The sequence below is a fragment of the Onychostoma macrolepis genome, chromosome 24 (assembly GCF_012432095.1).
Source record: "Onychostoma macrolepis isolate SWU-2019 chromosome 24, ASM1243209v1, whole genome shotgun sequence".
In the NCBI taxonomy this organism is placed as follows: Eukaryota; Metazoa; Chordata; class Actinopteri; order Cypriniformes; family Cyprinidae; genus Onychostoma; species Onychostoma macrolepis.
The window spans coordinates 24,699,064-24,725,463 of record NC_081178.1 but is presented as its reverse complement, the minus strand read 5'-3'; the positions used below and the strand labels follow the sequence as shown (position 1 = coordinate 24,725,463).

Genomic DNA, 26,400 nt, shown 5'->3' with positions numbered 1-26,400 from the left:
CGGAATTTATACTGTAGGGATGGTCATTTATTCAAACTCAAATGTAAATATTCTAATTTTCTGAGATACTGAATTTGGGATTTTCCTTAGTTGTCAGTTATAATCATCAAAGTTAAAAGAAATAAACATTTGAAATATACCAGTCTGTGTGTAATGAACGAATATAATATACAAGTTTCACTTTTTGAATGGAATTAGTGAAATAAATCAACTTTTTGATGATATTCTAATTATATGACCAGCACCTGTAGTAGTTTTGGTCATGAGGTAAAGACAGATGTGCTGTACTTTAGCTGTTTGAACAGGTTCCTGGAAAGTAGCATCTTTAAATTTACCCTCGTGAGTATCCACTAGCACTGTTTTCATTAAGCTCAAAACAGTCAGCCTACAAACCCAAGCTTTTCCACCCTGTAGCTGTTTTTGAACACAAGAATGAACACTATAGACAGTTTCAATTTAATTGAAAATAGTAATAAGAGTTGAAATAAGAGATTATCACATCACATTAGTATTAATTATGAACAAAACCAAAGAAAAATCACTAAAGCAGTGTACCGTAAATGTATTAGCCTATGTGGAGAAGCTCAGTGTTTATAGTTTATATTCATAGTCATTTATTGCTGTATCAGTAATCCTCCCAGTTCTAATAACGGACTGAGCTACATTCTTGAAACAAAGACTTAAATATTTCTTCAGAAATGAGTAACGAAATAGATGGTAGATTGGTATAATGAAGAAATTATTCAGCTGCTGAAGCTGCTTCAAATCACAACCAGAAACAGTCAAGTACAGATAGTAACGTCAGCAACATGATAGTGACATCTAACAGACCCTTGGTCACCAGCTCCGTAAATCCTGCAATTTTGTTGTTATTGTCATTAAAATAATAATAATAATAATAATTAATTAATTAATTAAATTAAACAAAAGAAAAAGAAAAACCCAACTATGACAACATTCTCTTCTGAAAAACCCAGAGATGCGAAAAAGGGTCCATCACTGAGGAGGGTAAGAATATATTTCTAACATTTTTAACACTTAGGGTTAGGATTTCCCCCTCATATTCTTAACATCCTTGTGCTCTATATTGAAGTAATTGTAACAGTGTCATAGGACCACAAGATGGCAGGATTATGCTTTCTTTGTGCAAAAAAGTTATGTGTGAACTCCAAAATTGTGTTGTTTATATATTTCTCAGAGCATAATTATCAATTTACATTCAATACTATATATAAATAAATGCTTTTATTCAGCAAGGATGCATTGAATCAAATCAAAGTAAATAAATGCTGTTATTCCAAACTTTCTATCCCTAAAAGAAAAAAGAGTCATGGTTTCCACAAAAATGTGAAGGAGCATAACTGTTTTTATCATTAATAATAATCAGAAATGTTTCTTGAGTAGCAAATCAGCATATTAGAATGATTTCTGAAGGATTATTTGACACTGAAGACTGAACTAATGATGCTGAAAATACAGCTTTGATCACAGGAATAAATTACATTTCACAATATTTTCAAATAGAAAACAGTTACTTTAAATTGTAATAATATATATTTTTATTAAATTTTTTTTGCCTTTTACTGATTAAATAAATGCAGCCATGATGAACATTCAAAAACAAGAAAAATCTTTTGAACGGTCATTTAACTATTGTATTTCCAAATGACCTATACGAGCCCTTAAGCAAGACCCTCAAGGTGAAAACAAATACAACTCCATGTGCAAACAATGTGCTCATTCAGCACTTCACGGACTATGAGAAAGCGCAGGAGATCTCAAGAGTATCGGTGATTTGCTGATAGCATTAATACGTTTTGAAGACAGAATCCCTCACTGAGTGCACAAGGCTATCTAATTGGCAATTAAAGTAACCCGAGACACTGGTCTCCGACTCGTCGAGGTTTAAAGAAGCACACATAAAACAGATGAACGATTCTCACTCTTGGCCAGAAAGCACTTTCTTTTACGAGGCGAGCGATTAGGGATTCTGTTCACCTGCGACTGCTTCTGCAGACTCTCGTAATCGAAGGGAAAAAACGACCGCTGAGATTCCCACCGCTGCTGTTAGTGGCAGAACTGCAAGCTCAGCCCTCGAGCAAATCAAATATGTGGGCATTATCACCGTGGGAGAATCCGTCCCTAATCATATAACCAGTAATACTGCTACACGCCAGCCTCTTGTTTTGTTTGCAGTGCTTAGAATGCAAACAGATTTCAAGTGAAGTAATCCGAGGGTCCGTGTCTGGCACAAGAGACGGATCTGGCACTGTGCGCCGTCAGGAAAGGCCCGGCTGCCTTGGAAACAGAGAAGAAGGCGACCCAAAGGAGGAAAGCACTCAAGAAGGGGGCGGGAGGCAGAAGGAAAAAAGGTGGAGTGTTGTATGAAGAGAGAGAGAGAGAGAGAGAGAGAGGGAATAGAGAGCCAGAGGCAGAGTGAAAACACATTGGAGCCTAGAGAAAGAGTCAACGTGAGAGTAAGTGAATGAGGCAGAGCGAGTCCGGCCTCGACTCTGAGGCGTTCTTCACACTCCGGCGCTCGCCTCGCTCATTCACAAAACAAACGCAGGAAGGCGGAGAGGAAACCGAGAGAGATCTGCTCCGCGTAACAGGAGGCAGCATAGCAGCGGAGTGTCAGGAGGAGACGTCAGGAGGAGGTTAACCGCAAACACCGACCCCGAGCGAGAGCAGCGAGGCGCACATCCTCCACAGCGCCACAGATGCCACAGACTTCCACATCCTTGAGAGGAAAGCAGAGGGCTCCTGCCGAAGGGGGTCCCGACAGATGCGGCGGTCCCTGCGCGGGGCCCTCAGGTGTCTGGGGGTGAAGGTGTGCCGGAGGAGCGTTCTGCTGGTCGTCCTGCTGTGGTTGGCCTCCTGGCTCTTCCTCAACGGCCTGGTGTTCGTCCACAGGAACATGTTCTCTGACTTCTGCACTGACGACAAGAGCAAGGAGATCCTGCAGAGGGTGGTAAGGTTAACTTTTGTCAGCGTTCAAATCAGTATTTTAGCAAAAAAGTCTGTACTTTTTGGATATGACCAAAAAGTCTGGATATCAACTTGTCAGTCTTGCCTAAGCTGAAGAGTGAGCAAAAAAAAAAAGTATATATATATTTGCAATTGTTTAGTGTAAAATGTTGTCTAAACTTAAGGGAAGACACTACAGGTGAATAGGGTAACTAGTTCAACTATTAAATATCAACATAGTTTTCTGAAATGTTACGTTTAGATATGCAAATGAGGCTTTATCTAATTAACTATGCACTCATTTGTATACATTTCCAGAATTTGAACATTGAACATTTTGTTGACATATTAGAGTTAAAGGATTTTACTGAAGGCATTTTGGATTCCTCTGTTTATCAATCCTTAAACTGTGAATGTTTTAGGAATAAAATGTTGTATTAAAATGTGTCTTTACATTAACTAAAACTAAACTATGAAACTAAAATAAAACATTTTCATTACTCTAAATAAATATTAACTTAAAAAATATATTTGTATTAGTTATTTAGTTTAATTTCATGTACTAAAATAACTAAAACTAAGACTGAAATAAAAACTAAAAACTATATACATGCATACAAAACCAAAACTACTCGAAATGACAAACACTCAACAAAATAACTAAAACTTCAATATAACATAGAAATATAAAAACAATAGAATATATATAACAGAAAATATTAATACAAACTACGACAGTATTTCAACTGTACTAAAAAAGCACTGCAATGAAATATAAATTCTCTGTAAAAACCTTCAGAATATAACATATTTGTTGTATGCAAAAGCTTTCGAAGTAAACTTACAGGCTTTAAAGATATGTATTATAATGGAAAACTTCAGATGCAAATAGATACAATGTAATAAAATAAACACCTGAATGTGTATTTTGGACTATTCTTCGCAAAATAAATCTCAAAACTGACCAGTGCGTGAAAAAAAACACAGGTTTGCCCTTAGTACTTTCCCTTACGTTTACAAGAGATCAATAGGCTAATTTTTCAAAATATATTTCAATACAATCAGCTGTCCTGTCGCAGTTGTAGCGATACCTCGGGGGATTTTGATAAATTTCCCAACAAATGACACACAAAGCATTTCGTAGGATTACTCCGTCAAGCATTGAATCATGGGTGCCAGCAGTAACGGACCTCCATTAAAGGCTTAAGCTTTGTACCTCGGGGGAAACCTAAAGCTCTTTTTGAGCCACTGGATTATGTGATGTCAAGTGAGTGCTGAAAGAACATTTTGTTTGTTGCCACATTGGGAACCGCAAAATCCTGGTGGCCTTTAAACGGGGATTGGAAGATGATTTCTGGTGTCAATGAGTGGGAAAGTTTTTGCACGCAAACTATCGTTACTAAAACTAAACGTGTTGACATGATCAGATTCAGCGGTTTTATTTATTTTTATTTCATTATCAGAATGCAGTTAAAATACTGAACAAATATTGTTAATTGGACAAAAAAACTACATATAAAATAATATCCATTAGTAATATTAGCACTAAAGTGTCAAATGTGTGTGACCCTGGAGCACAAAACCAGTCGTAAGTCGCTGGGGTATATTTGTAGCAATAGCCAACAATACATTGCATGGGTCAAAATTATCGATTTTTATTTCATGCCAAAAATCATTAGGATATTAAATAAAGATATTTTGTAAATTTCCTACCGTAAATATATTAAAACTTAATTTCTGTTTAATAATATGCATTGCTAAGCACTTCATTTGGACAACTTTAAAGGCATAGATTAAATATTTAGATTTTTTTGCACCCTCAGATTCCAGATTTTCAAATAGTTGTATCTCGGCCAAATATTTTCCTATCCTAACAAACCATACATCAGTGGAAAGCTTATTTATTCATTTCGAAAAATGGACTGGTTTTGTGGTCCAGGGTCATACAGTATATAGTTTTATACATCAAAGTTAATAAATGTATCAGTCTAGTTAATTTTAAATCATGCTTTTGAAGTAACTTTGACTGATGCAATCATTTGAGCTGTCATGAAAGTGAAATTGAGTGAATTGCATTTTTTTGCTCCTGTAATATCTAAGATCATGGCACAAAAGTCGTCTAATTCTTAATATTTGGGCAGGCTAAGATAAATATTATACTGAATTCAACAGCTGCAAACCAGCTGAGTGGAGATAGTAACTATGAGGTGTATGTCATTTTGGCAATGAGGATGAGGTGAAAATAACAGACTGGCTGCTGTAATTGTTGGGTCGTAGTCATTTTTAAATTCTCAGGGATGTTTATTGAGAATATTTTGGTTCAGGAATCACATGGCTCTATAGAGAGTTACTGACAATGAGTTCATTTTTTTGTTTTGTTTTACTTTGTGTTATTTTCTTTAAATAGCTGATGAACCTGCTCTTTGCTAAAACATTTTCAACCTCTTAGTATCTGCACAGTCAAAAGGTACAATGTAAAATAATTGTACAAAGTCATTTCTTTTTTGAAAATGCAAATAAAACAGATATTATTGGTCTATTTTTATAAGTCAAACATGTTTAAGTTTTTTTTTTTTTTTTCCTGGACGCGTGTTTGGCGCTACTCTATTTCATCGTAGTACTTTTTACGTAGTAAGTTTTTTCTACCGTTCTAAATTTTCATGTTTAATTCAATGTGTAGCTTGTCATTTCTTTGTTATTATTGTGAAATGTACTACCAGTTTCTGAGTAAAAACTGTTTCAAAGTAAATCCTGTACTTTTTTGCTGCATTTGTAGATTTGGACTTTTAATACTCAATAAGAATCAGAAATATAAGATGATAAGCATTTTATTTTTGAAATTTTTGGAACTCCTCTCACATTAATTCTATATCATCCATTATTTTACAAGGGGAAAAAGCTGTCAGCTGTAGGATGCCAAAATGTTGTTTACATTCATTAATTTAGCACATGCTTTTATCCAGAGCGGCTTACAAATGAGAATAATACAAACGATTTGTTTATGCTGTACTCTGTGTCTAATTTTCCACTGAATTGTCTTATTAGCACAGTTCAAAAGCGCAGAGATGGTTCTCATAATTCACATTAGATGTTTATTTGGAAATGCTGCAGAATCAAATTCAACCATAAGTTGTCAGCTCGTTTCCTCTTATGACCACACACCTTGTTTTAAACACTTACGTAAAACAGAAATAGTGAAGTTTATTTGCAACGAGTGTGACGATTGCTAGGTGAATCAATAATTTTGCGCTTTAATGGAGACCAAAACCATTCCTGGAGGTTTTAGTTATGATAACGCGACTTACCCATCATTCATGCCTTATTTGTTACAGACTGAAAAACAGACTGATAATCTGCCAAATGGTTAGCATTTCTAAGGGCTTCAGCATTGTAATAAACAGCGCAGAGTGGTGCACGTTCACACAATAAACTGTTTATAGTTTCTGGCAGCATGTGGCTGAGGAGCTTTGAGCAGATACTCTTTGAACTACACAAGACCTTTTTTAATCAGCAGTACCATCTGTCACCTGTGCAACCAGGCCTATGTATAATAGAATTGTTGGCATGAGTTCATGAAATGAACCTAACTGTTCTTTTAGAGGTGCTCTGCTGCAGGCTCTCGATACAGTTTCATGCTTTGTTTATACTCTAATGTGAAGGTTAAGCACAGATGGTCTTCCATGCGGTGGGTAGACATGGTCCACTGACTTGATGGACTTTCATGCACAGATCATTGTTTGGTAGTAGGATTAATGCTTCAGATGTGTAATGTTGATAGTTTCAAGATAAGAAATCGTATTGTTGGATGTAGTTGTTGGAAAGACAAAATAATAATTCGTAAATATACAGCCGTATATAAGGGTCAAAAAGTCTCTTCTGCTCACTAAGGCTGCATTTATTTGATCAGAAATACAGTAAAAACTGTAATATTGTGAAATACTATTGCAATTTGAAATACCTGTTTTTATTTGAATATACTGTAAAATGTCATTTATTTCTGTTATGCAGTGCTGAATTTTCAGCATCATTACTCCAGTCTTCAGCGTCACATGATCCTTCAGAAATCATTCTAATATGTTGATTTGCTGCTCAAGAAACATTTCTGATTATTATCAATGTTGAAAACAGTTGTGCTTTTTCATATTTTGGTAAAAACTGATGCATTATGTTCAGGATTATTTGATGAGTTCAAAAGAGCAGCATTTGTTAGAAATAAAGCAGTTACTTTTTATCGATTTAATGCATCCTTGCCGAATAAAAGTATTAAAACATATTAAAACCATATCTGACCCCAAACCTTTGAATGGTTGTATATATACCGTAATGTAAAACACTGACTTTATACATTCACTAAAAAACAAAACACCAACTGATTAAAAATGGCTCAGAAAAAAAATACAAGAAACATTATTTGAGCATTCATTTGTTTGCAGATGCCAGCTGATTTAATATTTTGTGTATAATAAAATGTAATGTTTTTAAATGGAGCTTTTGGGGGCCGCTCTATGTGTTTATTGGCATATAAGAGTATACTGGCAGACAATAGGCCCTTTTCTCGTTTTGTATCCCAGTTTTAGTGAGTTTCTTGTAAAGTGAAAATGATGGAGTGACCCCGAGCAGCCTATGCAGACATTCTTGGCATGCCGGGACTGGCCAGCGCTCAGGCCAGATGGCAATGCAGCCTGTGGGCAACAGAAATAGACTGCTATTCTCTGGGGCCTAATGTTTAATCATTACCTTACATGCTCAGAAGCATAAAGAAAATATTGTTTCCCTCTTATTTCATGTCCTCACTCGGCACTGGAGTTGCGCTTGCTTACTGGCGCGACTCACGGGAGCCTTTTGGTTTTTTGCTCCCTAGATTTGTCTCAATATGGTGCCTCCTTCAGTGTGAGAGTGTGTGAAAAAAGTAAGTGCACTTGCTTAGTAACAGCACACCTCTCCTCGACAACGACTCATGTCTATAGCACAAACTGTGCAGGATGAGTTAGTACCAGGGTTTAATGCTGTACAAATCATAATAACCTAGTATTAGTGATGCTTGATGCAAACAGTGCTAAATATATAACTAACAGCCTGACTGGAGAGAGGATGCATATTTTCAGAGTCCTGACTGGAACTAAAAATTCCACAATGAGTATACAGTATGTCATTAAGCCAAAAATATTCAATGGTCATAGATTTTTCCATGACAAAAAAAAAAAAAATTAAAAATAATAATAATAATGTTAAGATTGTGTGATGCGTATTCAGTCAGTGCAACCAAAAATATAAATAAATTAATAAATAAACAAATAATAAATTAATTAATTACTATAGTTAATTTAAAATATTCAGATTAAAAGCATCAGACTTGATGTGCCAAACCAACCAAAAGTATGTTATAAGAACATTCTGCTAATGTTCCCATTAAGTTATGAAAAGATTATTTCTAAATGTTCTCTTTACATGTGTTACAAAATGCTAAAACATTCTATTTTAGAATTTTGCAAACATTATGGGAATGTTACTTTTGAATGTTCCCTGAACATTCTGAAACAAGTAGTAACATTTAAAAAATGTTAGATGAGCGTCCAACTAAACCATTTTAGAAGAAAAACATCCTATGAATTATGTATAAATAACATTTTTGTGCTAATGTTTTGAGAACATTATTTAAGACCAGATAAGTTTAAACTAACATTCCTAACTAATCGTTACCGGAAAACATTTGTTCATAACTTTGAGAGAACATTTCCAGAACAATAGCCAAAGTTCAGAGAACTGTCAAATCCAGTACTTAATCTACCAAATGAAGAACAACAACAACAACAAACAAAAAAAATCAGTTTCTGTCATCCTAACCACTAGATTACAAACACAGCCATGATTTACAACATACTAGTTACTTTCTCCGAGCCGAGTCAAGCCAAGTTTTCTCTGCCTACACACATTCATTTTTCAAATCTCTAAACATAGTGAGTGTGCTTTCTATACTGAAACGCAAACATACATTGGATTTGGGCCTCACAGTGGGAAAGTTTACATGCAAACAGGAGCTGTTGTCCCATCGGAAGAATTAAAACACATGTGGGGAATTTGGCTGGCACTTACAGTGTCGAAAAAAGAGCAGAAGCCGCAGAGTGACCACAGAGCACAACATGCGTGTTTGGCCCACATAAACACCGTGAGAGGCCCATGAGAGGGTCTGTAGGGAGGAAGCTCTTTCTATGTTTAGACTCAGTCAAGCTGATAACAGACCTCTGAGATTCAAGTGCTTTATTCAAGAGTGTTGTCATGGTAAAGCGACCAACTGGGAGTAATTCAGGTAATTACTGGTGCTGGCTATTATTATTATACTTGTACGTGTCCGCTGGTGCAGAAGAAACACGTTATTGCTTTCAAAGCATGGTCACAATCAGAATCAGGAAAACGTGAACTTTACTTACAAAAGTACACACAATGTGAATTTAATACACTCTTAAAGGAATAGTTGACCGATATTTCTTCATTGGAGATTTGGAGAAATGTAGCATTGCATCACTTTCTCAGCAATGGATGCTCTGCAGTGAATGGGTGCCGTCAGAATGAGAGTCCAAACAGCTGATAAAAACATCACAAAAATCCACAAGTAATCCACACCACTCCAGTCCATCAGTTAATGTATTACGATGCCAAAAGCTGTGTTTGTAAGAAACATATCCATCATTAAGACGTTTTTAACTTCATACCTTTGCCACCAAGTAAAAATACAAATCCTGTACTATCAACGCTTGCTTTTGTTTTTTGGCTTTGCATTTACAAGCCAAAACAGCTCTAAACAATTATGTGGGTGGATTTTGATGTGAGAGACAACAGGAGATGTACTTTCTCACTGGAGGAAGCGTTATTATGTATTATAGTCTCATATTTTAGCCAGAAGTGATGATTTTAATGATGGATTCGTTTGTCATAAACACACAGCTTTTGGCTTTACAAGACATCAATTAATGGACTGGAGTGGTGTGGATTACTTGTGGATTATTGTGATGTTTTTATCAGCTGTTTGGACTCTCATTCTGACGGCACCCATTCACTGCAGAGCATCCATTGCTGAGCAAGTGATGGAATGCTATATTTGTCCAAATCTGATGAAGAAACAAACTCATCTACATCTTGGATGGCTTGAGGGCCAGTACATTGTCAGCAAATTTTAATTTTTTGATGAACAATTGCTTTAACACAGCTACAGTTTCATTGAAACTACCAAGAAACTCCAGCATTTTTGGTAGAATTGGTAAAAAAAATTATAGACATCATTACCACTCTAATTTGCATAAGAAAGCGCATTTCTAAACATTTTGATGCCTTCACCATCTAGTCCAGGTTTAATCCCACAATGCTATTACTTTTCTATGTGTTCAAACTTAAGATTTCCAATGAAACAAAGAAAAAAATGTCATAAATCCAAGCCAAAATTTTATGACCTGAGACAATTTGCACATCTACATGATGTTGGCATAGTGACTCACACTGTCTTCAGAGAATGTAAAAATCTAGTGTTATCACTGCCATTTTTAATCATGCAAATGTGTGAGGTTCAGTTTTATGACACAACAGTAAAAAGCTTTAGCAGGCCTTTTTAACACAGAAGGACATATTTTATGTAAGGGGACAAGCAAGGGATGGGAGATCATCCACCAAACCATTATGATTGATAATGATAAGGAAAACCTATTGCTAACATGCCAAAGCCAATGCAGATACTGTAGGAGCCAGACCAGAGCCGGACTTAGTGCGGATAACAGCTGTTTACTTTGGAAGGTGACAGAGGACGATTTGCAGTGTAATCTCTGTGGAACACAAATCATCGGACACCCCGGAGCCCCTGAACTGACATATATATGTGCAGACTGCAGCAAAAAACAGTAATTACCTCATTTTTCATGAGAGGGTCAAAGAGGAAAAATGCAAGAGCAAAAGCAGATCGGTTTTAACACCACGCATAAAAATTATTATTAGACTGTTTTGCAAGATTAAATATGTGAATTTCATGCATGCTAGTAAAATATGCTGACAGGTGGCATTGGTGCCATATCTCAGCATAGCACATATTCAATAAGTGTGATATGAGATGGAATTAAGATCCATGCGTTGATTAAAAACAGCTTTAACGCTATGGAAATTAGTTTGACATGACACACACCATACCGAGACTATCAACATTTGTACTTGACTTCCAAGGAATATAAATAATAAACATAATGGTAAAATATAAAGTTATAAGGTTTATATATACATATTAAATGCAAGCAAGTAAGAAAGTGTCTACTTTACGTGAAAATAAAATAAAACAAAACAACATACTTATTCTGACCCGTACTTATTGAAATATATAAGAGAATCTACTTTGAATACTGATCGTACATTTTATTTTATTAAATTTGATTAGATTTTTAAAATCATTTTTGAAAGAAGTATATTTTAATGTTTACAAAAGCTGCAGTTGTTTGGTCAAAATTACAGTAAGAACAGTTATATTGTGAAAAAATTATTACAATTTAAAATGAATGTTTTCTGTTTTAATATATATTTTAAAATGTAATTTATTTCTGTGATGTGCAGCTGTATTTTCAGCATCATTACTCCAGTCTTCAGTGTCACATGATCCTTCAGAAATCATTCTAATATGCTGATTTTCTGCTCAAAAAACATTTCTTCTTCTTATCAATGTTGAAAGCTATGGAATAATTGCAATATAAACTCAAAATTGCAAGAAACAAAGTCAGAATCGAGAGATATAAACTTGTAATTGCAATAAATAAAGTCAGAATTGTGAGAAATATTAAGGATTGTGAGATATAAACTCGCAATTACGATAAATAAATTCAGAACTGCATTATATAAACTCATAATTGCAAGAAATATAATATATATATGTATACAGTATATATAGCTTGGTGTTGTGAAAATGGTGTCTTAATCACTGCAGATAGAAGCCAAACCACAATAACAGTGCACATGCCACTTCTAATGTGAGAACTGACTGTTCTGTGTCTTTGTTTCAGTGTGCCGAGTATCAGCAGGGAGTTCTGACCGGTGACCTCTGCGAGGACCTCTGCGTGGCCGGTCGTGTGGAATACAAACGCTGCCTCTATTACGAGAATGGCAAGAAGGTTATGGCCGCCAGCTGGCGTGGGGTGCCTGTCGTTCTCAAGTCAAAGCTGGAGAACTTCTCCTCCTATGAGGCTTTAGCTCTGCTGGAGTACCAGGATGCGGCGGGAGGACCGGGAGGCGAGGAGGAGCTCTCGCCTCTGGATGTCGTCTTCTACGCCACGCTGGAGATCAAGAACTCTCTGGGCTTGGAGACGGGAACTAACTTGACGTTACCCCGGTTGTGGGGCCAAAAGCTGAAGGAGAACGAGCGGACGTACTCGCGAGCGGAGCTGGCCTCGCTCTGGGCTCTCCTTCAGCAGGAGGAGTACACCTTCCTCAGGGTCCTGCAGGATTTAACCCACCATGTAGCCAAGATCCTGGGCTCCTGTGGCCACTTTTATGCCGTAGAGTACTTGGCGGCCGGACACGCGTGGGACCAGCACATATTCTCACTGGAGGAGCTGACGCTGAGCCCCTCGCCAAGCCCCTGGAGCGGACAGGAGAAGATAACCGCGAGAGATATGGTGCCCCGAGTGGCGCTGAGCTTTCTAGAGATGGTGGAGCATTTCGAGAATGACTTTTCTCACAGCTTACACCTCTGTGATATCAAACCAGAGAACTTTGCTATCAGGAAGGACCTGACGGTGAGTAAACACTTAACTGCAAGGTAAATGTAAGACTTTTTAAAACCTTTGTAAAGTTTTAAGAACATTTAAAGAATAAATTGAATGGATAGAAGAATAAATAGAAAACAATATACTCTCTAAATGTAAATGTCTAGGGAGCACAACATGAGCTGTATTTCAAAATTTGAAAATATAACTTCCGAAAGATCTCCATTACTTTTTAATTTGTTTAATAAATAAATAAATAACTTATGGCTTGAATAGCTCTGCTCCCAACCATTAGAATAGAAATAACTTTTACTGCAATTTCTGATCACAAAGTGATTTTTTTCCAGTGTAAATGTATAAAGATTCTTAAATCAAGATTTAATGCCATGACTATAAGTTTAAGAATTGCTGGTCTTAAATTGTGGCTTTTTAAGACCAATTAAAGAAAAATTAAGGAATAAAAAGAAAGGGAATGTAAATGTGTAGGGAGCACATTTAAATGCCTGAGAATATGACTTCCACAAAACATCCATTACCTTTTAATGGAAAAAAAAAGTTATGTTCTTCTGTTCTTCATCAGTATTTTTGTCTTGTTTTCCAGAGCAAATGTCTAAAGATTCTTTTACATTTACTTGAGAAACAAAATTACTCAGAATAAACTGATCAAAATTAAGCAAGTTTATGATTAAAATAAGAACAAACATCTGTCAATGGGCTCAAAAAAATCTACTCAATTCAAATGTTTTCAAACCCCACTTAGATATGTGTTGAAAACAAAACAAAAATACTGTGAAAGATCAATTTTTTGCAATGCAATTTATGAGTTTTAAGGTCTTAAATTGTGGTAGGACAATTTTTTTGGTCAGCATTTTTGGCAGGACAATTGTTATAGACATAATTGCAGTTCATCTCTTATTTGCTTTAAATTTTGCATTTCACAGTTTTTGGACGCCTTCACCAGCTGGTTATTAGACTCAGACAGGAGCGGCCAGCCATACAAATGATCTGCCAAATCATTTCATTTAATCAGAAAAGTATGAACTGATGCTTACTTAAGGAGAAAATAAATGCATGCGGTTTACTATTCATTACAGTATGATTGTGGTTAAATGAATTATCCAAGGATCCAAATCTAATGAAAACATTTCTATGAAGAATATATATATATATATATATATATATATATATATATATATATATATATATATATATATATATATATATATATATATATATATATCTTTCAGTATTAGATTGGGATATTATTGTAATAATTAGTTTATTGTTATTAGATTATCCTGCAATATTTATTATAGTCAAGTATTGCTCATACTCCAGGTTATTAAGCTAATTATGATTGGAATTATTAATAATTGTATTAAATAATTACTATAATTATTATAGTAAGGTTATCATAGCTAAAATATTATATCAACATTGAGTTCTTCAAACACAAGGCAACTATTTTAGCAATGTCAGTATATAAGCAAGATAATTATAATGTAAACGAAAAAATTTTTTCAGATCTCATGATCACGATTCAAAAAGAGATGAAAAATGAGTCTGCAGATCTATACAGCAAATGCTTGGCATTACACATGATATTTGTGTTCCAGTGGAGCCGATGAGACTGAGATACATGCTGCTCATTCGGAGGGTTTAATGGCTTTTTCTAGCGTGCTGTAAACAACACCTGATATCATGCAGCGTGTTGCTATGACTCCCATCAATCAATGCCAGACCAACAAAATGCTGTTTTTTTTTTGTAACGCAGCATAAAATAATGTGTTCAAGATTCTTTGGAAGATTTCTGAGCATCTGTATTGGCTGTGAAAACACTTTAGAAATATCACTGACTGTCCTTGTCTTGTTTATGTAGAAGGATATGTTAATTTTATTCATGAGTTCTCATTAATATTCAGATTAAACAAAAAGTTCAGCATGCGGCAACAGAAAAACAGCTTTGTCAATGCTTACCGTTTATCTTAGTCTAAGAGCTGACCGCAGAAGTTATGTATATCTATCTATACTCTAAAAAAATGATTTTCAAAGTTGAAAGATTAGCTACTAGAATATGTTTTACAAGAAAATACTTCTTCAAAATTTCATGTTTAATCCAGTACTACTTGCTGTTTATTTGTAACATTTTCTGAATGAAAAGTAATGAATGCTCTATAAATCTCTAAATATCTGTCTTTAATTAATACAGTGTTATTTATGTCTAATATATTGTCTATTTTGCCTTTTTTTCTATGCAAATGATTGCATAATGTCAGTTTTAAGATTTGTCTAATCTTGATTATTAGTTTTAGTAATCAAAAACATCTGACATATACAAAGGAGAAAAAATTACTTATTTGATTAGCGTCCTATAAATAAATATTTCTTTTATTTTGATATATATATAGATATATTTATTTCTAGGTTTAAATTTGATTTTGAATACTAGAATATTTAGGCGGTTTTGGAGTGTATATATAAATACTATACTTTGCATTTCTGATTATTATTTTATTTTTCACTGGCCAGGTGGTGGCTATAGATGTGGACATGGCTTTTTTTGAGCCCAAAATGAGAGACATACTTGAGCAGAACTGCACCAGTGACAATGACTGCAACTTCTTCGACTGCATTTCCAAGTGCGACAAAACTAAAAACAGATGTGGGCCAAAACGCAAGAACAGTAACCTTCAGGTGAGTGAGGCATTCCTTATTCTGACTCCATTGTATACTGTTATTCTTTAATATTTTGCATCAATAATCCTATGGAGTATGTGGTTAGCAATTATATATGCGGTAAGGTGCTGAAAGTGAAAAGAAAATGACTTTGTTTTGGAAAACTGTCACAAAGGAATACCAGTAAAATAGCCGGAGGAGACAATCATTCTTCAGCAGTAAACATCGCCAAGAAAAATGCACGGAATGTTAATAGTTGACGATAACGCTGAAGGGAATCAGATAGCACCGTCATTACTGCTCCTAAACACAATGGGGGTTAACAGGGCCAAAGAAAGGAAGCAACTTTGATTACGGGTGAGTGACAGATCATGGTCAGTTGTGGCTACAGTCAACCACAACATTTGAGACGAGCTACATTTGCACATGACATTTGTGTAATAAATAAGGCTGTATTCAAACCGCAAGCCAACAATTCCAATTTTCTCATTTTTTAAGAGTTGTTCACATGACTTAAAAAAATAAAAAATAAATAAAAAACACAAGCCCATATTAGATGTTTCTAAACTGACCCGTATGCGTGAAACACCCTGGAATGTTCATCTTAGTTTTATAGTTTCAGATTAAAATTTTTAAAAGTTAAATTGCATTTAAAAAAACACACGAGTCAAAATTACAAAAAAGAATTGTGACTACACCACTGAAACAACAAACAAACAAAAGAACAATCATATAACCCACATGAAAAAAATAATATAGTAATTTATAGTAAATACTATAGTGTTTTTGAGCCATACTACAGTAAAGTGTATTATACTGTATATGTTATAGTATTTACAACACTTTGGTAATGAATGCTACAGCATAATGTTGTATTAACTATATAGTGAACTGATAAACTGTAATAAATACTGTAGTATACTTTAGTTTTTACTACAGTAAACTGTAGTGTATCGTAGTATAATATACCCTATAGTTGTAGAAAACTTACTGTACAGTATTGGGTAAAGTAATGTGTTTGTGTTACATAGTTGTTATATAACCACAGCAACTATAGAATTACCACAACAAAAAAATTATTCAAGTACTTTACTATAGTATTTACTATGAATTACTATAGTATTTTTTTAATGTGGGAAAATCCATAAATATCTGATTTACTACCAGATCAGAAACTGATAATGTAAAATTCAATGATTTGATCAAAAACTGCTTTTATAGTTTATTGCCATCACAGAAGTTAAATTGCATTAAGTTAATGGCAACTCAGTTATGACATTATGATATTTTTACTCACAATTGCAAGTTTATATCTCACAATTCTGATTTTTAGAAGAAAAAAAGTCAGAATAGTGGGATACAAACTCAGAACTGCAAAATAAAAGGTTTTGTGGCAGAAATAAGCTTCCAGATGTGTCGCAATTAAATTACTACAGACAGATGACCATAAGAGTAACATGTAATTATTTTTACATGTTACGGCTGCCACCGTTACAGATAAATGCAGGTTTAATTGCTACTTTATAACACAACTTTTTTTTCTTGTCGTCTGATCTCTCACAATTTTCCCTCTCACCATTTTTTCAGAATTCTAAGTTTATATAAATTGTGCAATTATGTCGCAATTACCTTTTTAAGTGTTTCTTTCCGTGGTGTAAATAAGCTTCCATAGAAACCACAGATCTGTATCGCCTTAGAGACAAACAGCTTCAAACATACTCTACAACAACGCTGAGCGAAGTTACAAAAATATTATTCGCGATGTAGTTAATACAAATAGAAGACAGTAAGTACTACTTGTTTGAATGCCGCCACCATTACAAGTATATGCAGGTTTAATTTCTCCATTAGATACTTTGCCACAGTCACGCAACGTCTTTCATCTGTTCGTTGCAGTTCGTTCGTAGTCAACACCTGCTGTCAGTGCCAACTCCCTTAAGGAGAGCAAGCTAACAGACGAGCTGGTCGCATGAAACCAAGTCCAGCTCCGGGCCACAGGTGGCTGAGACAGAGCCCATCTCTCCGTTCCCGATCACTTAACGCAACCCTTGGTGACCTCTACCTTCCCATTGTATGGCCTGCCATTCAGAACAATGAGGGCTTTGTAACGTTCAGGCCGTTGGGTCAAGGAGACCATCGCTTTCAAATGGCACGCATAGCGAATATGGCTGATGATTGCTCCGGAGATGATGAAACGAGACCAGGATGGCGCTAATGGCCGCTTCCCTCATCCATACCCGTGCTTTTCCCTTTGGGGTCGATAGCTGACATGCTTCTCTCTTTCTGTCTCTCCGCAGGTGATCTGTGAGAAGATCTTCAGGCCTTGGTTTTCTCCCACGCTGCTCGGCGCTAAAGCGGGGCTCCCCCTGCAGGTGGAGCTGCAGCGGGCCGTGCAGGAGTGCGCGGAGATAGACAGCGGGGAGGACGTCAAGCGTACGCGGGCCGTGAGAAAACAGCTACAGGATCTGCTCGTGGAGCTCATTCAGGAGGACTCGGGAAACCAGGGTGAAGGCCAGGAACACAAGATGAGACGCGTCCATACGGCACTTAATTTCTGAACGAACTCTCGAAATGGCTACGAAAGAACAAACTCAGTCATGTGCAATTCTGGAGAACATCTCAGATTACTATTACAGTCGAGAAAACAGCTGTTTCCCTACATTAGCATAGTTGTTTACTGCTAATATTCAAAATTTCTGCTACCCTCTGGTGCTGTTCGATAATGTTTGAAAGAAAAATTGTAAGTTTTGTTTTTTCTGGTACGGAACTTGGTAAAGGTTTTGGCACTTGCTATGTGAACACAAATCATGGACATAAATGGTTCTGAAAATGTTTATTTTTTTTTTTAAGTTTCACGTTTTTCAGTTTAGCAATAATCTACCGGGTGTCCTCTTTAAAACGAGATAAGATATAAGTGCTGCAAAGCATTCAAGATTTATGACAGTTTAAGTTGGAAATTTAATTTTCAGGTATATGCTCAAAAAGTGGTAAACAGAAATAAATGGATCATGACTATTCCATAAATATAACCTAGTACCATAAAATCACCTAAAAATACAAAACATTCAATAAAAACTTTACTCAAACTACAATATAGTACATTCATTTAATGTAACATAAAATATAGTACATTCGTTTAAAAGGCGAGCAGCACCAGAAGCTTAAAAGGTATAGTTCAGTAAAATATTAAAATCTGTTTTGCTCACCCTCATATTGTACTTTTTTTGTAAACCTGTAGTTTTTTTTATGTGTTCCATAGAAGGAATAAATCCATACAGGTTTGTAATTTTTGGGGGGTAAAATATCTCTTTAAGAGTGTAGATATGCCTCTTACCATAAAAGGCCCGTTCACACAAGTATCGATAATTATATTAGCGTCCACACCGATGAATAACATGGTTTCACACTGCAGTCTTTGTCTCTGCCACTTTAAATACTCAAGCTCTTTAAAGCAGGAGTTCTGATTGGCCGCCAATGTTTTTTATCATTCATCAGCTGGAAAAAATCATTTTGAAAGTGGTTCCAACAATATTGTTCCACTATGTTGTTGTAGTTCAGTGGACTTTTAAATCTGGAATTATATCTTTACTGTTATCATTATAGTTATTGTCCTCGGTGTAACGGGCCTTAAGAATAAACGTGAGTTCATATTTACCATTGTTCAGCAAATTTTCGGCGAAATGTAGTCATTTCAATACAAATCCACGTGATCGGGAATTTTGAATGAGAGCTAAATATTCCCCAAGTGGATTTTGCAACTCAGTCATACAGATTCGCCACGTTGACCAAACGAATGCTGCTTGGTTTGATCGTGTTTTCTGTGCGAGCTGCTTCATACATCTCTACACTACTGACAATAGACAATGGACATATTTCCCGTGAAATTTCGCTAATGTGACTGAACCTTAAGGATCTTACAAAAAAAACCTCTGGATCATCTCAGCTAATGTATCCCTGTTATTTGCTGAAGAGAATTTGTCTACCTGTGATTTTGTATAAGCATTTCAATAAACCATGGCTCAGGCACAATCCTTGCTTTTGGTTTCTTACCCGCAGCTGCACACCTTCAAGCCACATTATAGTCTGTACGCACATCAACGCTATGCAGAGAATCTAACCGAAAGCTCAAAGATCAAACCAACATTTGGTTCCTATTGACGGAAGAGGAACAATCTGTAGATTTGTTTGGATCTACCTTCAGCATTGTGGTCTTCACGGGAGATCAGGTTCCAATCTGCCTCCAGCTGTCTTTCAGGAGAGGGGTTACAAAGACCAAACACAAGCTTTGGAGGATGAGAGGATGAGACCCGTGTTGGGGAAAGTTACTTTTAAAAGTAATGCATATTACATTACGCCGTAAAAAGTAACTATATACGTTATTTTTAATGGAAAGTAATACATTGTTACTTTTTCATAATTATTATTTTTTTCTGATTTAGGGACGCATCTCAAACATTGCAGCTGTGCTGCTATTCTGGATTGCATGAAGAACAGGACACAGGAGAAGAAAGTGCAACAGTCTTCAGCAATAAAACAAACAAAAAAGTTTATCTATGGTCATTTTTGCTGATTAGTATGATCGGATTGAAAGATTGTATCATTGAAGGTCAGCAGCAAAGACACTGGTTAAAAAAATGGGATAATATACATAAAGGACATTAGTGTTATTTAACTTATTTAATAACTGCAGGTTTGTGTAATATTCTAAGTTTGCATTGCACAGTTTTTATTTAGTTTGAGGAATGCAGTTTTGTGCAAGTGTGATGGGTAAATGCATGATGACATTTATTCTACATCATCTATTTGCAGCATTAACGAACATCAACAACCCGGTGAATGGAGGATGCCTTAATCGGAGCTGTTTTTGTTGCGTTGTGGGTTTCGTGATAACAGAGATGGAATGTAAACGCACAATTTACGTGATTTAAAATCTCCTATGACAACTTGCAGTGTTATCGAGGATGAGAAAAGAATCCAACACTGTAGACAACAGATAAATGCCGTTATCGTTGTTTTCCATGTTCGTGGAGTAAATATTTTTACATAGCTTTTTAAAAATGCCGGGTAGCCAGTGTTTTGAATGCGTTTGGCCAATCAGCGTACACTTACGTCAGTAGTTCCTATAGATTTGTTTCAGACCCTACACTGTAAAAAGTGATAAGTTGACAACTTAATGGAAACCCGTTGCCTTAAAAAAGACTTGACAATTCACTTAACTTATTTTTTTAAATTATTATTATTTACTTAATCATTTTAAGGCAATGGGTTTCCTCATTTTTTTTTTTAAGTTAAGTCAACTTATCACTTTTTACAGTGAAGTAGGAGCTAATTTAGTCCCCCCAAATGGAGTTCCTGGAACTAAAACCGTTCCTAGTTCCTGCGGCGCAAACACGCCAAAAAGCGGGTACTTCCATCAGTAGTTCTAGGAACTATAAAAAGGTTCCTCTGGTGCCAAAGCATCATGCATCATGTTCACACAACACACACCTCTGCACTCACTCGTGATTTCTGTCAACATGCGGATAGGAGAGCTGTCAGTCAATACATGAGCAAACAAAGCGACTGGCATTACTTATTTGAAGTAGTAACTCAGATATTTTCTTGTAAATTTAAAAGTAATGTGTTACTTTATTAGTTACTTGAAAAAAGTAACCTGATTAAGTAACTTGTGTCACTTTTAATGCATTACGCCCAAGACTGTGGCCAGAGCCTATAGGAACAGATCACCTGCTGGTGAACTTCACTGATTTATGTTCTTCTGCCTTGGTTGGACTCCAAACGTTTTCCAGCTTGGCTTACGGCGGTCATCAAATTATGCGTCTCCAAGGCAACGACGGGGTCTGGTTTTGATCTGCTCAGACATGACTAACTGACGGCAATGAGGACATCAATTCAATGTCAACTGTTTGCAGTATATTGTGCTCCAATGTAGTCAAACAATGATTAAACCAAAACAGAGCAGAAATCAAGAGGATTTGGTTGAGATTCGTGTAGTTGATTACCTCGATGTGGATTGGCAGTGAATCCTGCATTTTTCAAGGGAGATTTCATTATTTCACACTAGCTGTGAAATAATGAAGCACAGTGCCCATGGTTATTGAATGTTTACACCGCCGTTCCAGTGTTTAGAAGGCTGGAACAAACTGCAGGTTTTATTAATCAACGGCCACATTAACAACTGCTTTGTGCTGAATAATTCTGTCTGCAAGCTTTGAGAAATGTTGGAGACTTACTCAAAGCTCAAGAAGGCTTCTTAACATATAATACTTTACAACCTTGTCCAGTGACTGATGTGTTTTCCAAAGTGCAAAAGCCAGTATGTGAGTGCAGAACCGTCAGCTGAGCACTGAAAGTCTTTAAAGGAAACATTTTTTAAGAAAGCTACAGAAGTGAAAAAATAATTCTACTGATTTTGTAAAACATATTAAGATGATGTAGAAAAAATAAATCTACTTCGCTTTGTGATGACAAAACTCTTGAATTTTAATTCATAGCATGTAAATAAATTCATAGTTTCACTGGTCTAAGGTCTACTTTATTTTTCATAACTGTGACTTTATATCTTGTGACTTTTTAAAGATCTAAATGTTATACTTCCATACAAAAATGCTTGAAAGTTATTGCCTTCTAAATATTAAATCAAGTGCAATTTATTTTAATAAAATAGAGTATAAGCAATTTTCAAGCTAAATATTTCATCAAAGAGGTTTCTTATAATGTAGGATAGATTATAAAACAGTTGATAAATTGTTCATAATTGAAGCAAAACATTTGGAAACTCCATGGTTGTCAAAAGTCAATGGATAATGTTCATAGGTGATGTGATGCATGACCTGTGGTTACTCTGACACCTGTGTGAAATTGCCATCAAGTGCACCCTAGATGCACTACTTCAGAGTTAGACACTCATGATTAGCTACAACATGTCATGTATGTAAGTCAAACTACTACTAATAATCATCATCATCATCATTTTTAGAAATTAAAATATTTTATATATCAAATATATAATATGTAAAATATTGTTTTTGTATATTTTGCATATTTTTGTATATTTAATTGTATGTATAGGTACATTTTGGAGATTTGCAAAAATGTTGGTAGAGGCAGATTTCCCAACGAGTCTGGGTTCTTTATTTTACATGAAGCTAAATTAAAGGTTGTTGTCTACAAGTTGCTTTGTGTAAAATGCCTTAATATTACTGAAATACAGCACAGGAAATTAAAATATAATTTTAAGATTATTTAAATGTCATCTTCCAATGTCACAACTTGGCTACTTTTGTATCATCTACAATTCACTATTTTTCACTATTAAAATATATCAGTTGTCTTTTTTTTTTTTTTTTTTTTTTTAGGGTTTAATTCTAACAGTATATTTTGTTTGTTCTGTCTAGCTTATTTGTGGCTCCTCTTAAAATGTAATATGAGAAAATGTAACTTTCAAAAAAACTGAAATTTCCTGCAACATAACATGCTTTGAACTTCCTTTCTGATAAAATGATAGATCTGATATCCCAGCATTTATCCACAGATTCATCATGACAAATCTAAGCCATCTGAATAGCATTCTCATGCTGCGAAATTGCTCCCATATTTTCTTGGTTTTTGGTCTACCGAGAGCCATTACATGTCATCAAAATCCAGATGCAGAGGTCAAAGGGAACGCAAAGCCACGCATATTTCATGTTAAGAGTGACAATCTAATGACAGTACTCCCTGAATTACAAAGGAGTGCAGATATCCTTTCATTCATGAAAAGCAGATATTGGGATCTTTTCAGACATGGAGGTCTGGAAGGAATTAGCTGCTTTGTAGACAAGCATCTCTGAGCTGAAACATCCAGTATTGGGGTATTGTGCAAACAGGCAGCACGAGCCTCAGGGGGGGCCACGATGTGCTGAGCTGTAACTGTACTGCATTCACGACTAAAAGGGTCAAAAGTTTGAATAATTGCAGAGATTGTGTTACTACATCCTGAAACAGTGACGCAACACAAATGGAATTTACACTAAACCAGGTGCGACTTTGAAACATTTTAGTACATAATGTTTGCTAAATCATTTTTGTTTTCTTATTTAAACATTTGAACTGCTAATGAACATTAAATTACAATTTTATGACCAAGTTGCAAATCATAAGCCAATTAAAACTACTTAAAAATATGTATTGTGAAAAGTGTTATAAAAATAAAACAAGAATGTCAATGCTTGATAATAATAATAATAATAATAATAATAATAAATAAGTCAAAGTAATTTTTTTTGGCAATTTGTATTTTTTTTTATTTTTTTGCAATTAGTGGCCAGAATAATAAGCAGAAATTATAATGAATCATGTTTGCTTATATTAAATTATATAATGAACAAAAAAAAGCTGAGTTTCTGTCACTTAAAGGAACAGCTCACCAAAAAAGAAGGAAGGAAAGAAAGAAAGAAAGAAAGAAAGAAAGAAAGAAAGAAAGAAAGAAAGAAAGAAAGAAAGAAAGAAAGAAAGAAAGAAAGAAAGAAAGAAAGAAAGAAAGAAAGAAAGAAAATCTGAAAAAACAAATCCATCAAGATGTTTTAAATTTATTTTATTTTTTTTTTTTTTTTCAGTTAAAAGTCTTCTGGTCTGAATCAGGAGAGAAATCTGCACAAATCAAGCACCGTTTAGAAGCCAAAACAATCCAAAACTGCTCTAAACAAATCTATGGGTGGATTTTGGTGTGAAATTACAACAGGAGATGGACTTTTTCACTGGAGAAAGCATTATTATGGATTACGGACCCATGTTTGGACTCTCATTCTGACGGCACCCATTCACTGCAGAGGATCCATCATTGGTGAGCAAGTGATGGAATGTTACATTTCTCCAAATCTGAAGAAATGTTACTTTTTGGATTAACTATTGCTTTAAACGTTTATGTGTGCAGTCACTGGACACTAAAATGTGGAAGCCTTCCACTTAATTAAGGATTTGTAATTAAAATATTTTAAAATTGGCAAAATGATCTCCGAGTATCAGATATAAAGGTTTGGCAAAAATATCATGGTGCCATAATCCTGGAATGATCTGCAAGCCTCTGCAAGACAAAATCAACCAATTAGAGCGCTTTAACAACTAACCTGTAATTGTCTCTACAGACTACTCCCAACTTGTTAATTCTTAGGTTTTATGATGTTCATAAATTCTTTTAACTATTCGTTTTGGAAAATGTTTAAACCTGATGAATTTAATTTAGAAATTTGTTTTATGACATTCTTTGCAACTAATGTTTCTGTAATGTCTTCCATGACTTCTAAAGACAGCATTATGTCTATTACAGCCAAACAATGTTAGAAAGTATATTCAGGGTTAACCAAAAATTCATGCTCACGCCAACAACCATGCACATAATCCACAGTGCAAATGAAATTTTCACTATAAAACAGTGCTGGCAGAAGTTGGATAGGCCCTGCTGTGATATGAACTACTTTATGCACAGAAACAGCAAAAAAGAACTCTTGAAGAATGAAAAAAAGGCATTCATCTTAAAATCTGGTAATTCAATGTGGACAACTTATCAGTCAACAGCCCTGTTATTAGCAACATTAGGCCTTGACAGAATAATGGGATGCAAAGGGGAAAACTCTGGAGCAGATAGTGAATGCAGCTTGCATCAGTCTTCTCCAGCGGGGCTGGTGATAAATTAGCGTTCGCCCAGCACTGCCTGGGAAAATGGCAAGAAAAATGCACTGCAGCTGTTTTTTGTGGGATGTTCCTCAAATTACAGAGATTCTCTTGTACAAAGCAAACACCACAGTTAGTAGGGCGTTTATCGCAAAGGTCAATGCAATTTACTAGGACCGACATTTAAAAAAAGAAAAAAAAAAGAAAAAATCTTCACTAAGCATCTCCTGAAGTCATTATAAAGCCAAGGGACTATAGGAATCACTATATGGGAAATATCACTGTAGCATATTTTATCCTGCACCACCAAAATGTAGTGACAATTTGAAGCATTTTGCAAATAGTGGGTATTATATAATGTGCTTAAATTATTATTTTTTTTATTTAAAATAATTTAGAAATAAAATTATTATTTTTAATTACTTATTTTTGGAGCCTAACAGTGTTTACTTGTTTTTGTTTATAATGATAAGAGCAGCTTGGAAATTGTGAAAACAAAAAAAAATGAATTAAAATAAAATAAATAAAAAAAATAAAATAAAAAAAACTCAAACTGACAGTTGCCTTGAGCAAAATAAAATAAAAACACTTTACAATTGTTTTGCTCTAATCAAGGTAAGAATGAAATAAAAATTATATTCTATTCTATATAAAAATCTATTTTCTGAATGCAAGTTATTTATATTATTGTGAAGAATTCAACAATGCGATTCATTTTTACCAGCCGCTTTCTTACAATCGACTGCAAGCTCTGAGTCTGTTCCACCTCCGTCAACAACCTATGAACAAAATCAAACCCCACCCTACATTTTTTTCTTTTTCAATAATCTGTTTTACTCAGATGTTTGTCACAAAACAGGAGAAAAGTCTGTTTCTACTTCCATTACACTAAAAAAGTTAAAAAAATAAAAATAAAATTGTACTAAGGGAAATGGATTCTTACTCCATGGTCAGAATCAAAGCTCTTTTTGTGAGTTTCTCTGAAAGTGAAAGGAATCATTAGGTCATGGAAAAAGGACCCATAATGGAAAGACAGTGAATAAAGGAAAGAAATAACTGCGTCTGTTTCCGTTTACTACTGCTATATGACCTGGAACATGTATCGAGTCTCTGGCCAGGAGAAAATCACCTGACTCAAACTGACAGTTGCCTTGAGCAACAGAGGAAAATATACAAATACGTTGAAGAAAGATGATGCATAACTTGCACTGGCTAAACTATCAGAAGAAAGAAAGAGCCCTGAAGCAACACCCGAGTCTAGTTAGGCTTTTATGTGAGCTGATATCAAGAGAACGCCTGAGGTGATCAGAAACCTGCTCTCTTTAAGCTCATAATGGCTTATATTGCTTCTGGCCAAACTGAACCACCTCCAACAAAG

At 35.2% G+C, this 26,400-nt stretch overlaps 2 protein-coding genes across 2 annotated transcripts in view; one reads left to right on the top strand and one right to left on the bottom strand.

Annotated features, from left to right (window-relative positions):
- Positions 1-1,558: 1,558 nt before the first annotated feature.
- On the top strand, positions 1,559-19,930 carry dipk1c (divergent protein kinase domain 1C). The gene is made up of 5 exons (XM_058765246.1): positions 1,559-2,971; positions 11,994-12,725; positions 15,225-15,389; positions 17,669-19,705; positions 19,811-19,930. The coding sequence occupies exons 1-4, from the start codon at positions 2,786-2,788 to the stop codon at positions 17,927-17,929; spliced, it is 1,344 nt and encodes a 447-aa protein (XP_058621229.1). The 5' UTR covers positions 1,559-2,785; the 3' UTR covers positions 17,930-19,705; positions 19,811-19,930.
- Positions 2,823-26,400, bottom strand: part of LOC131533137 (uncharacterized protein C18orf63-like) — a 57,714-nt gene continuing 34,136 nt past the window's right edge. The window contains exon 15 of the mRNA XM_058765244.1: positions 2,823-2,959. The gene's annotated coding sequence lies outside the window, so the exon portion shown is untranslated. The remainder of the gene's footprint in view (positions 2,960-26,400) is intronic.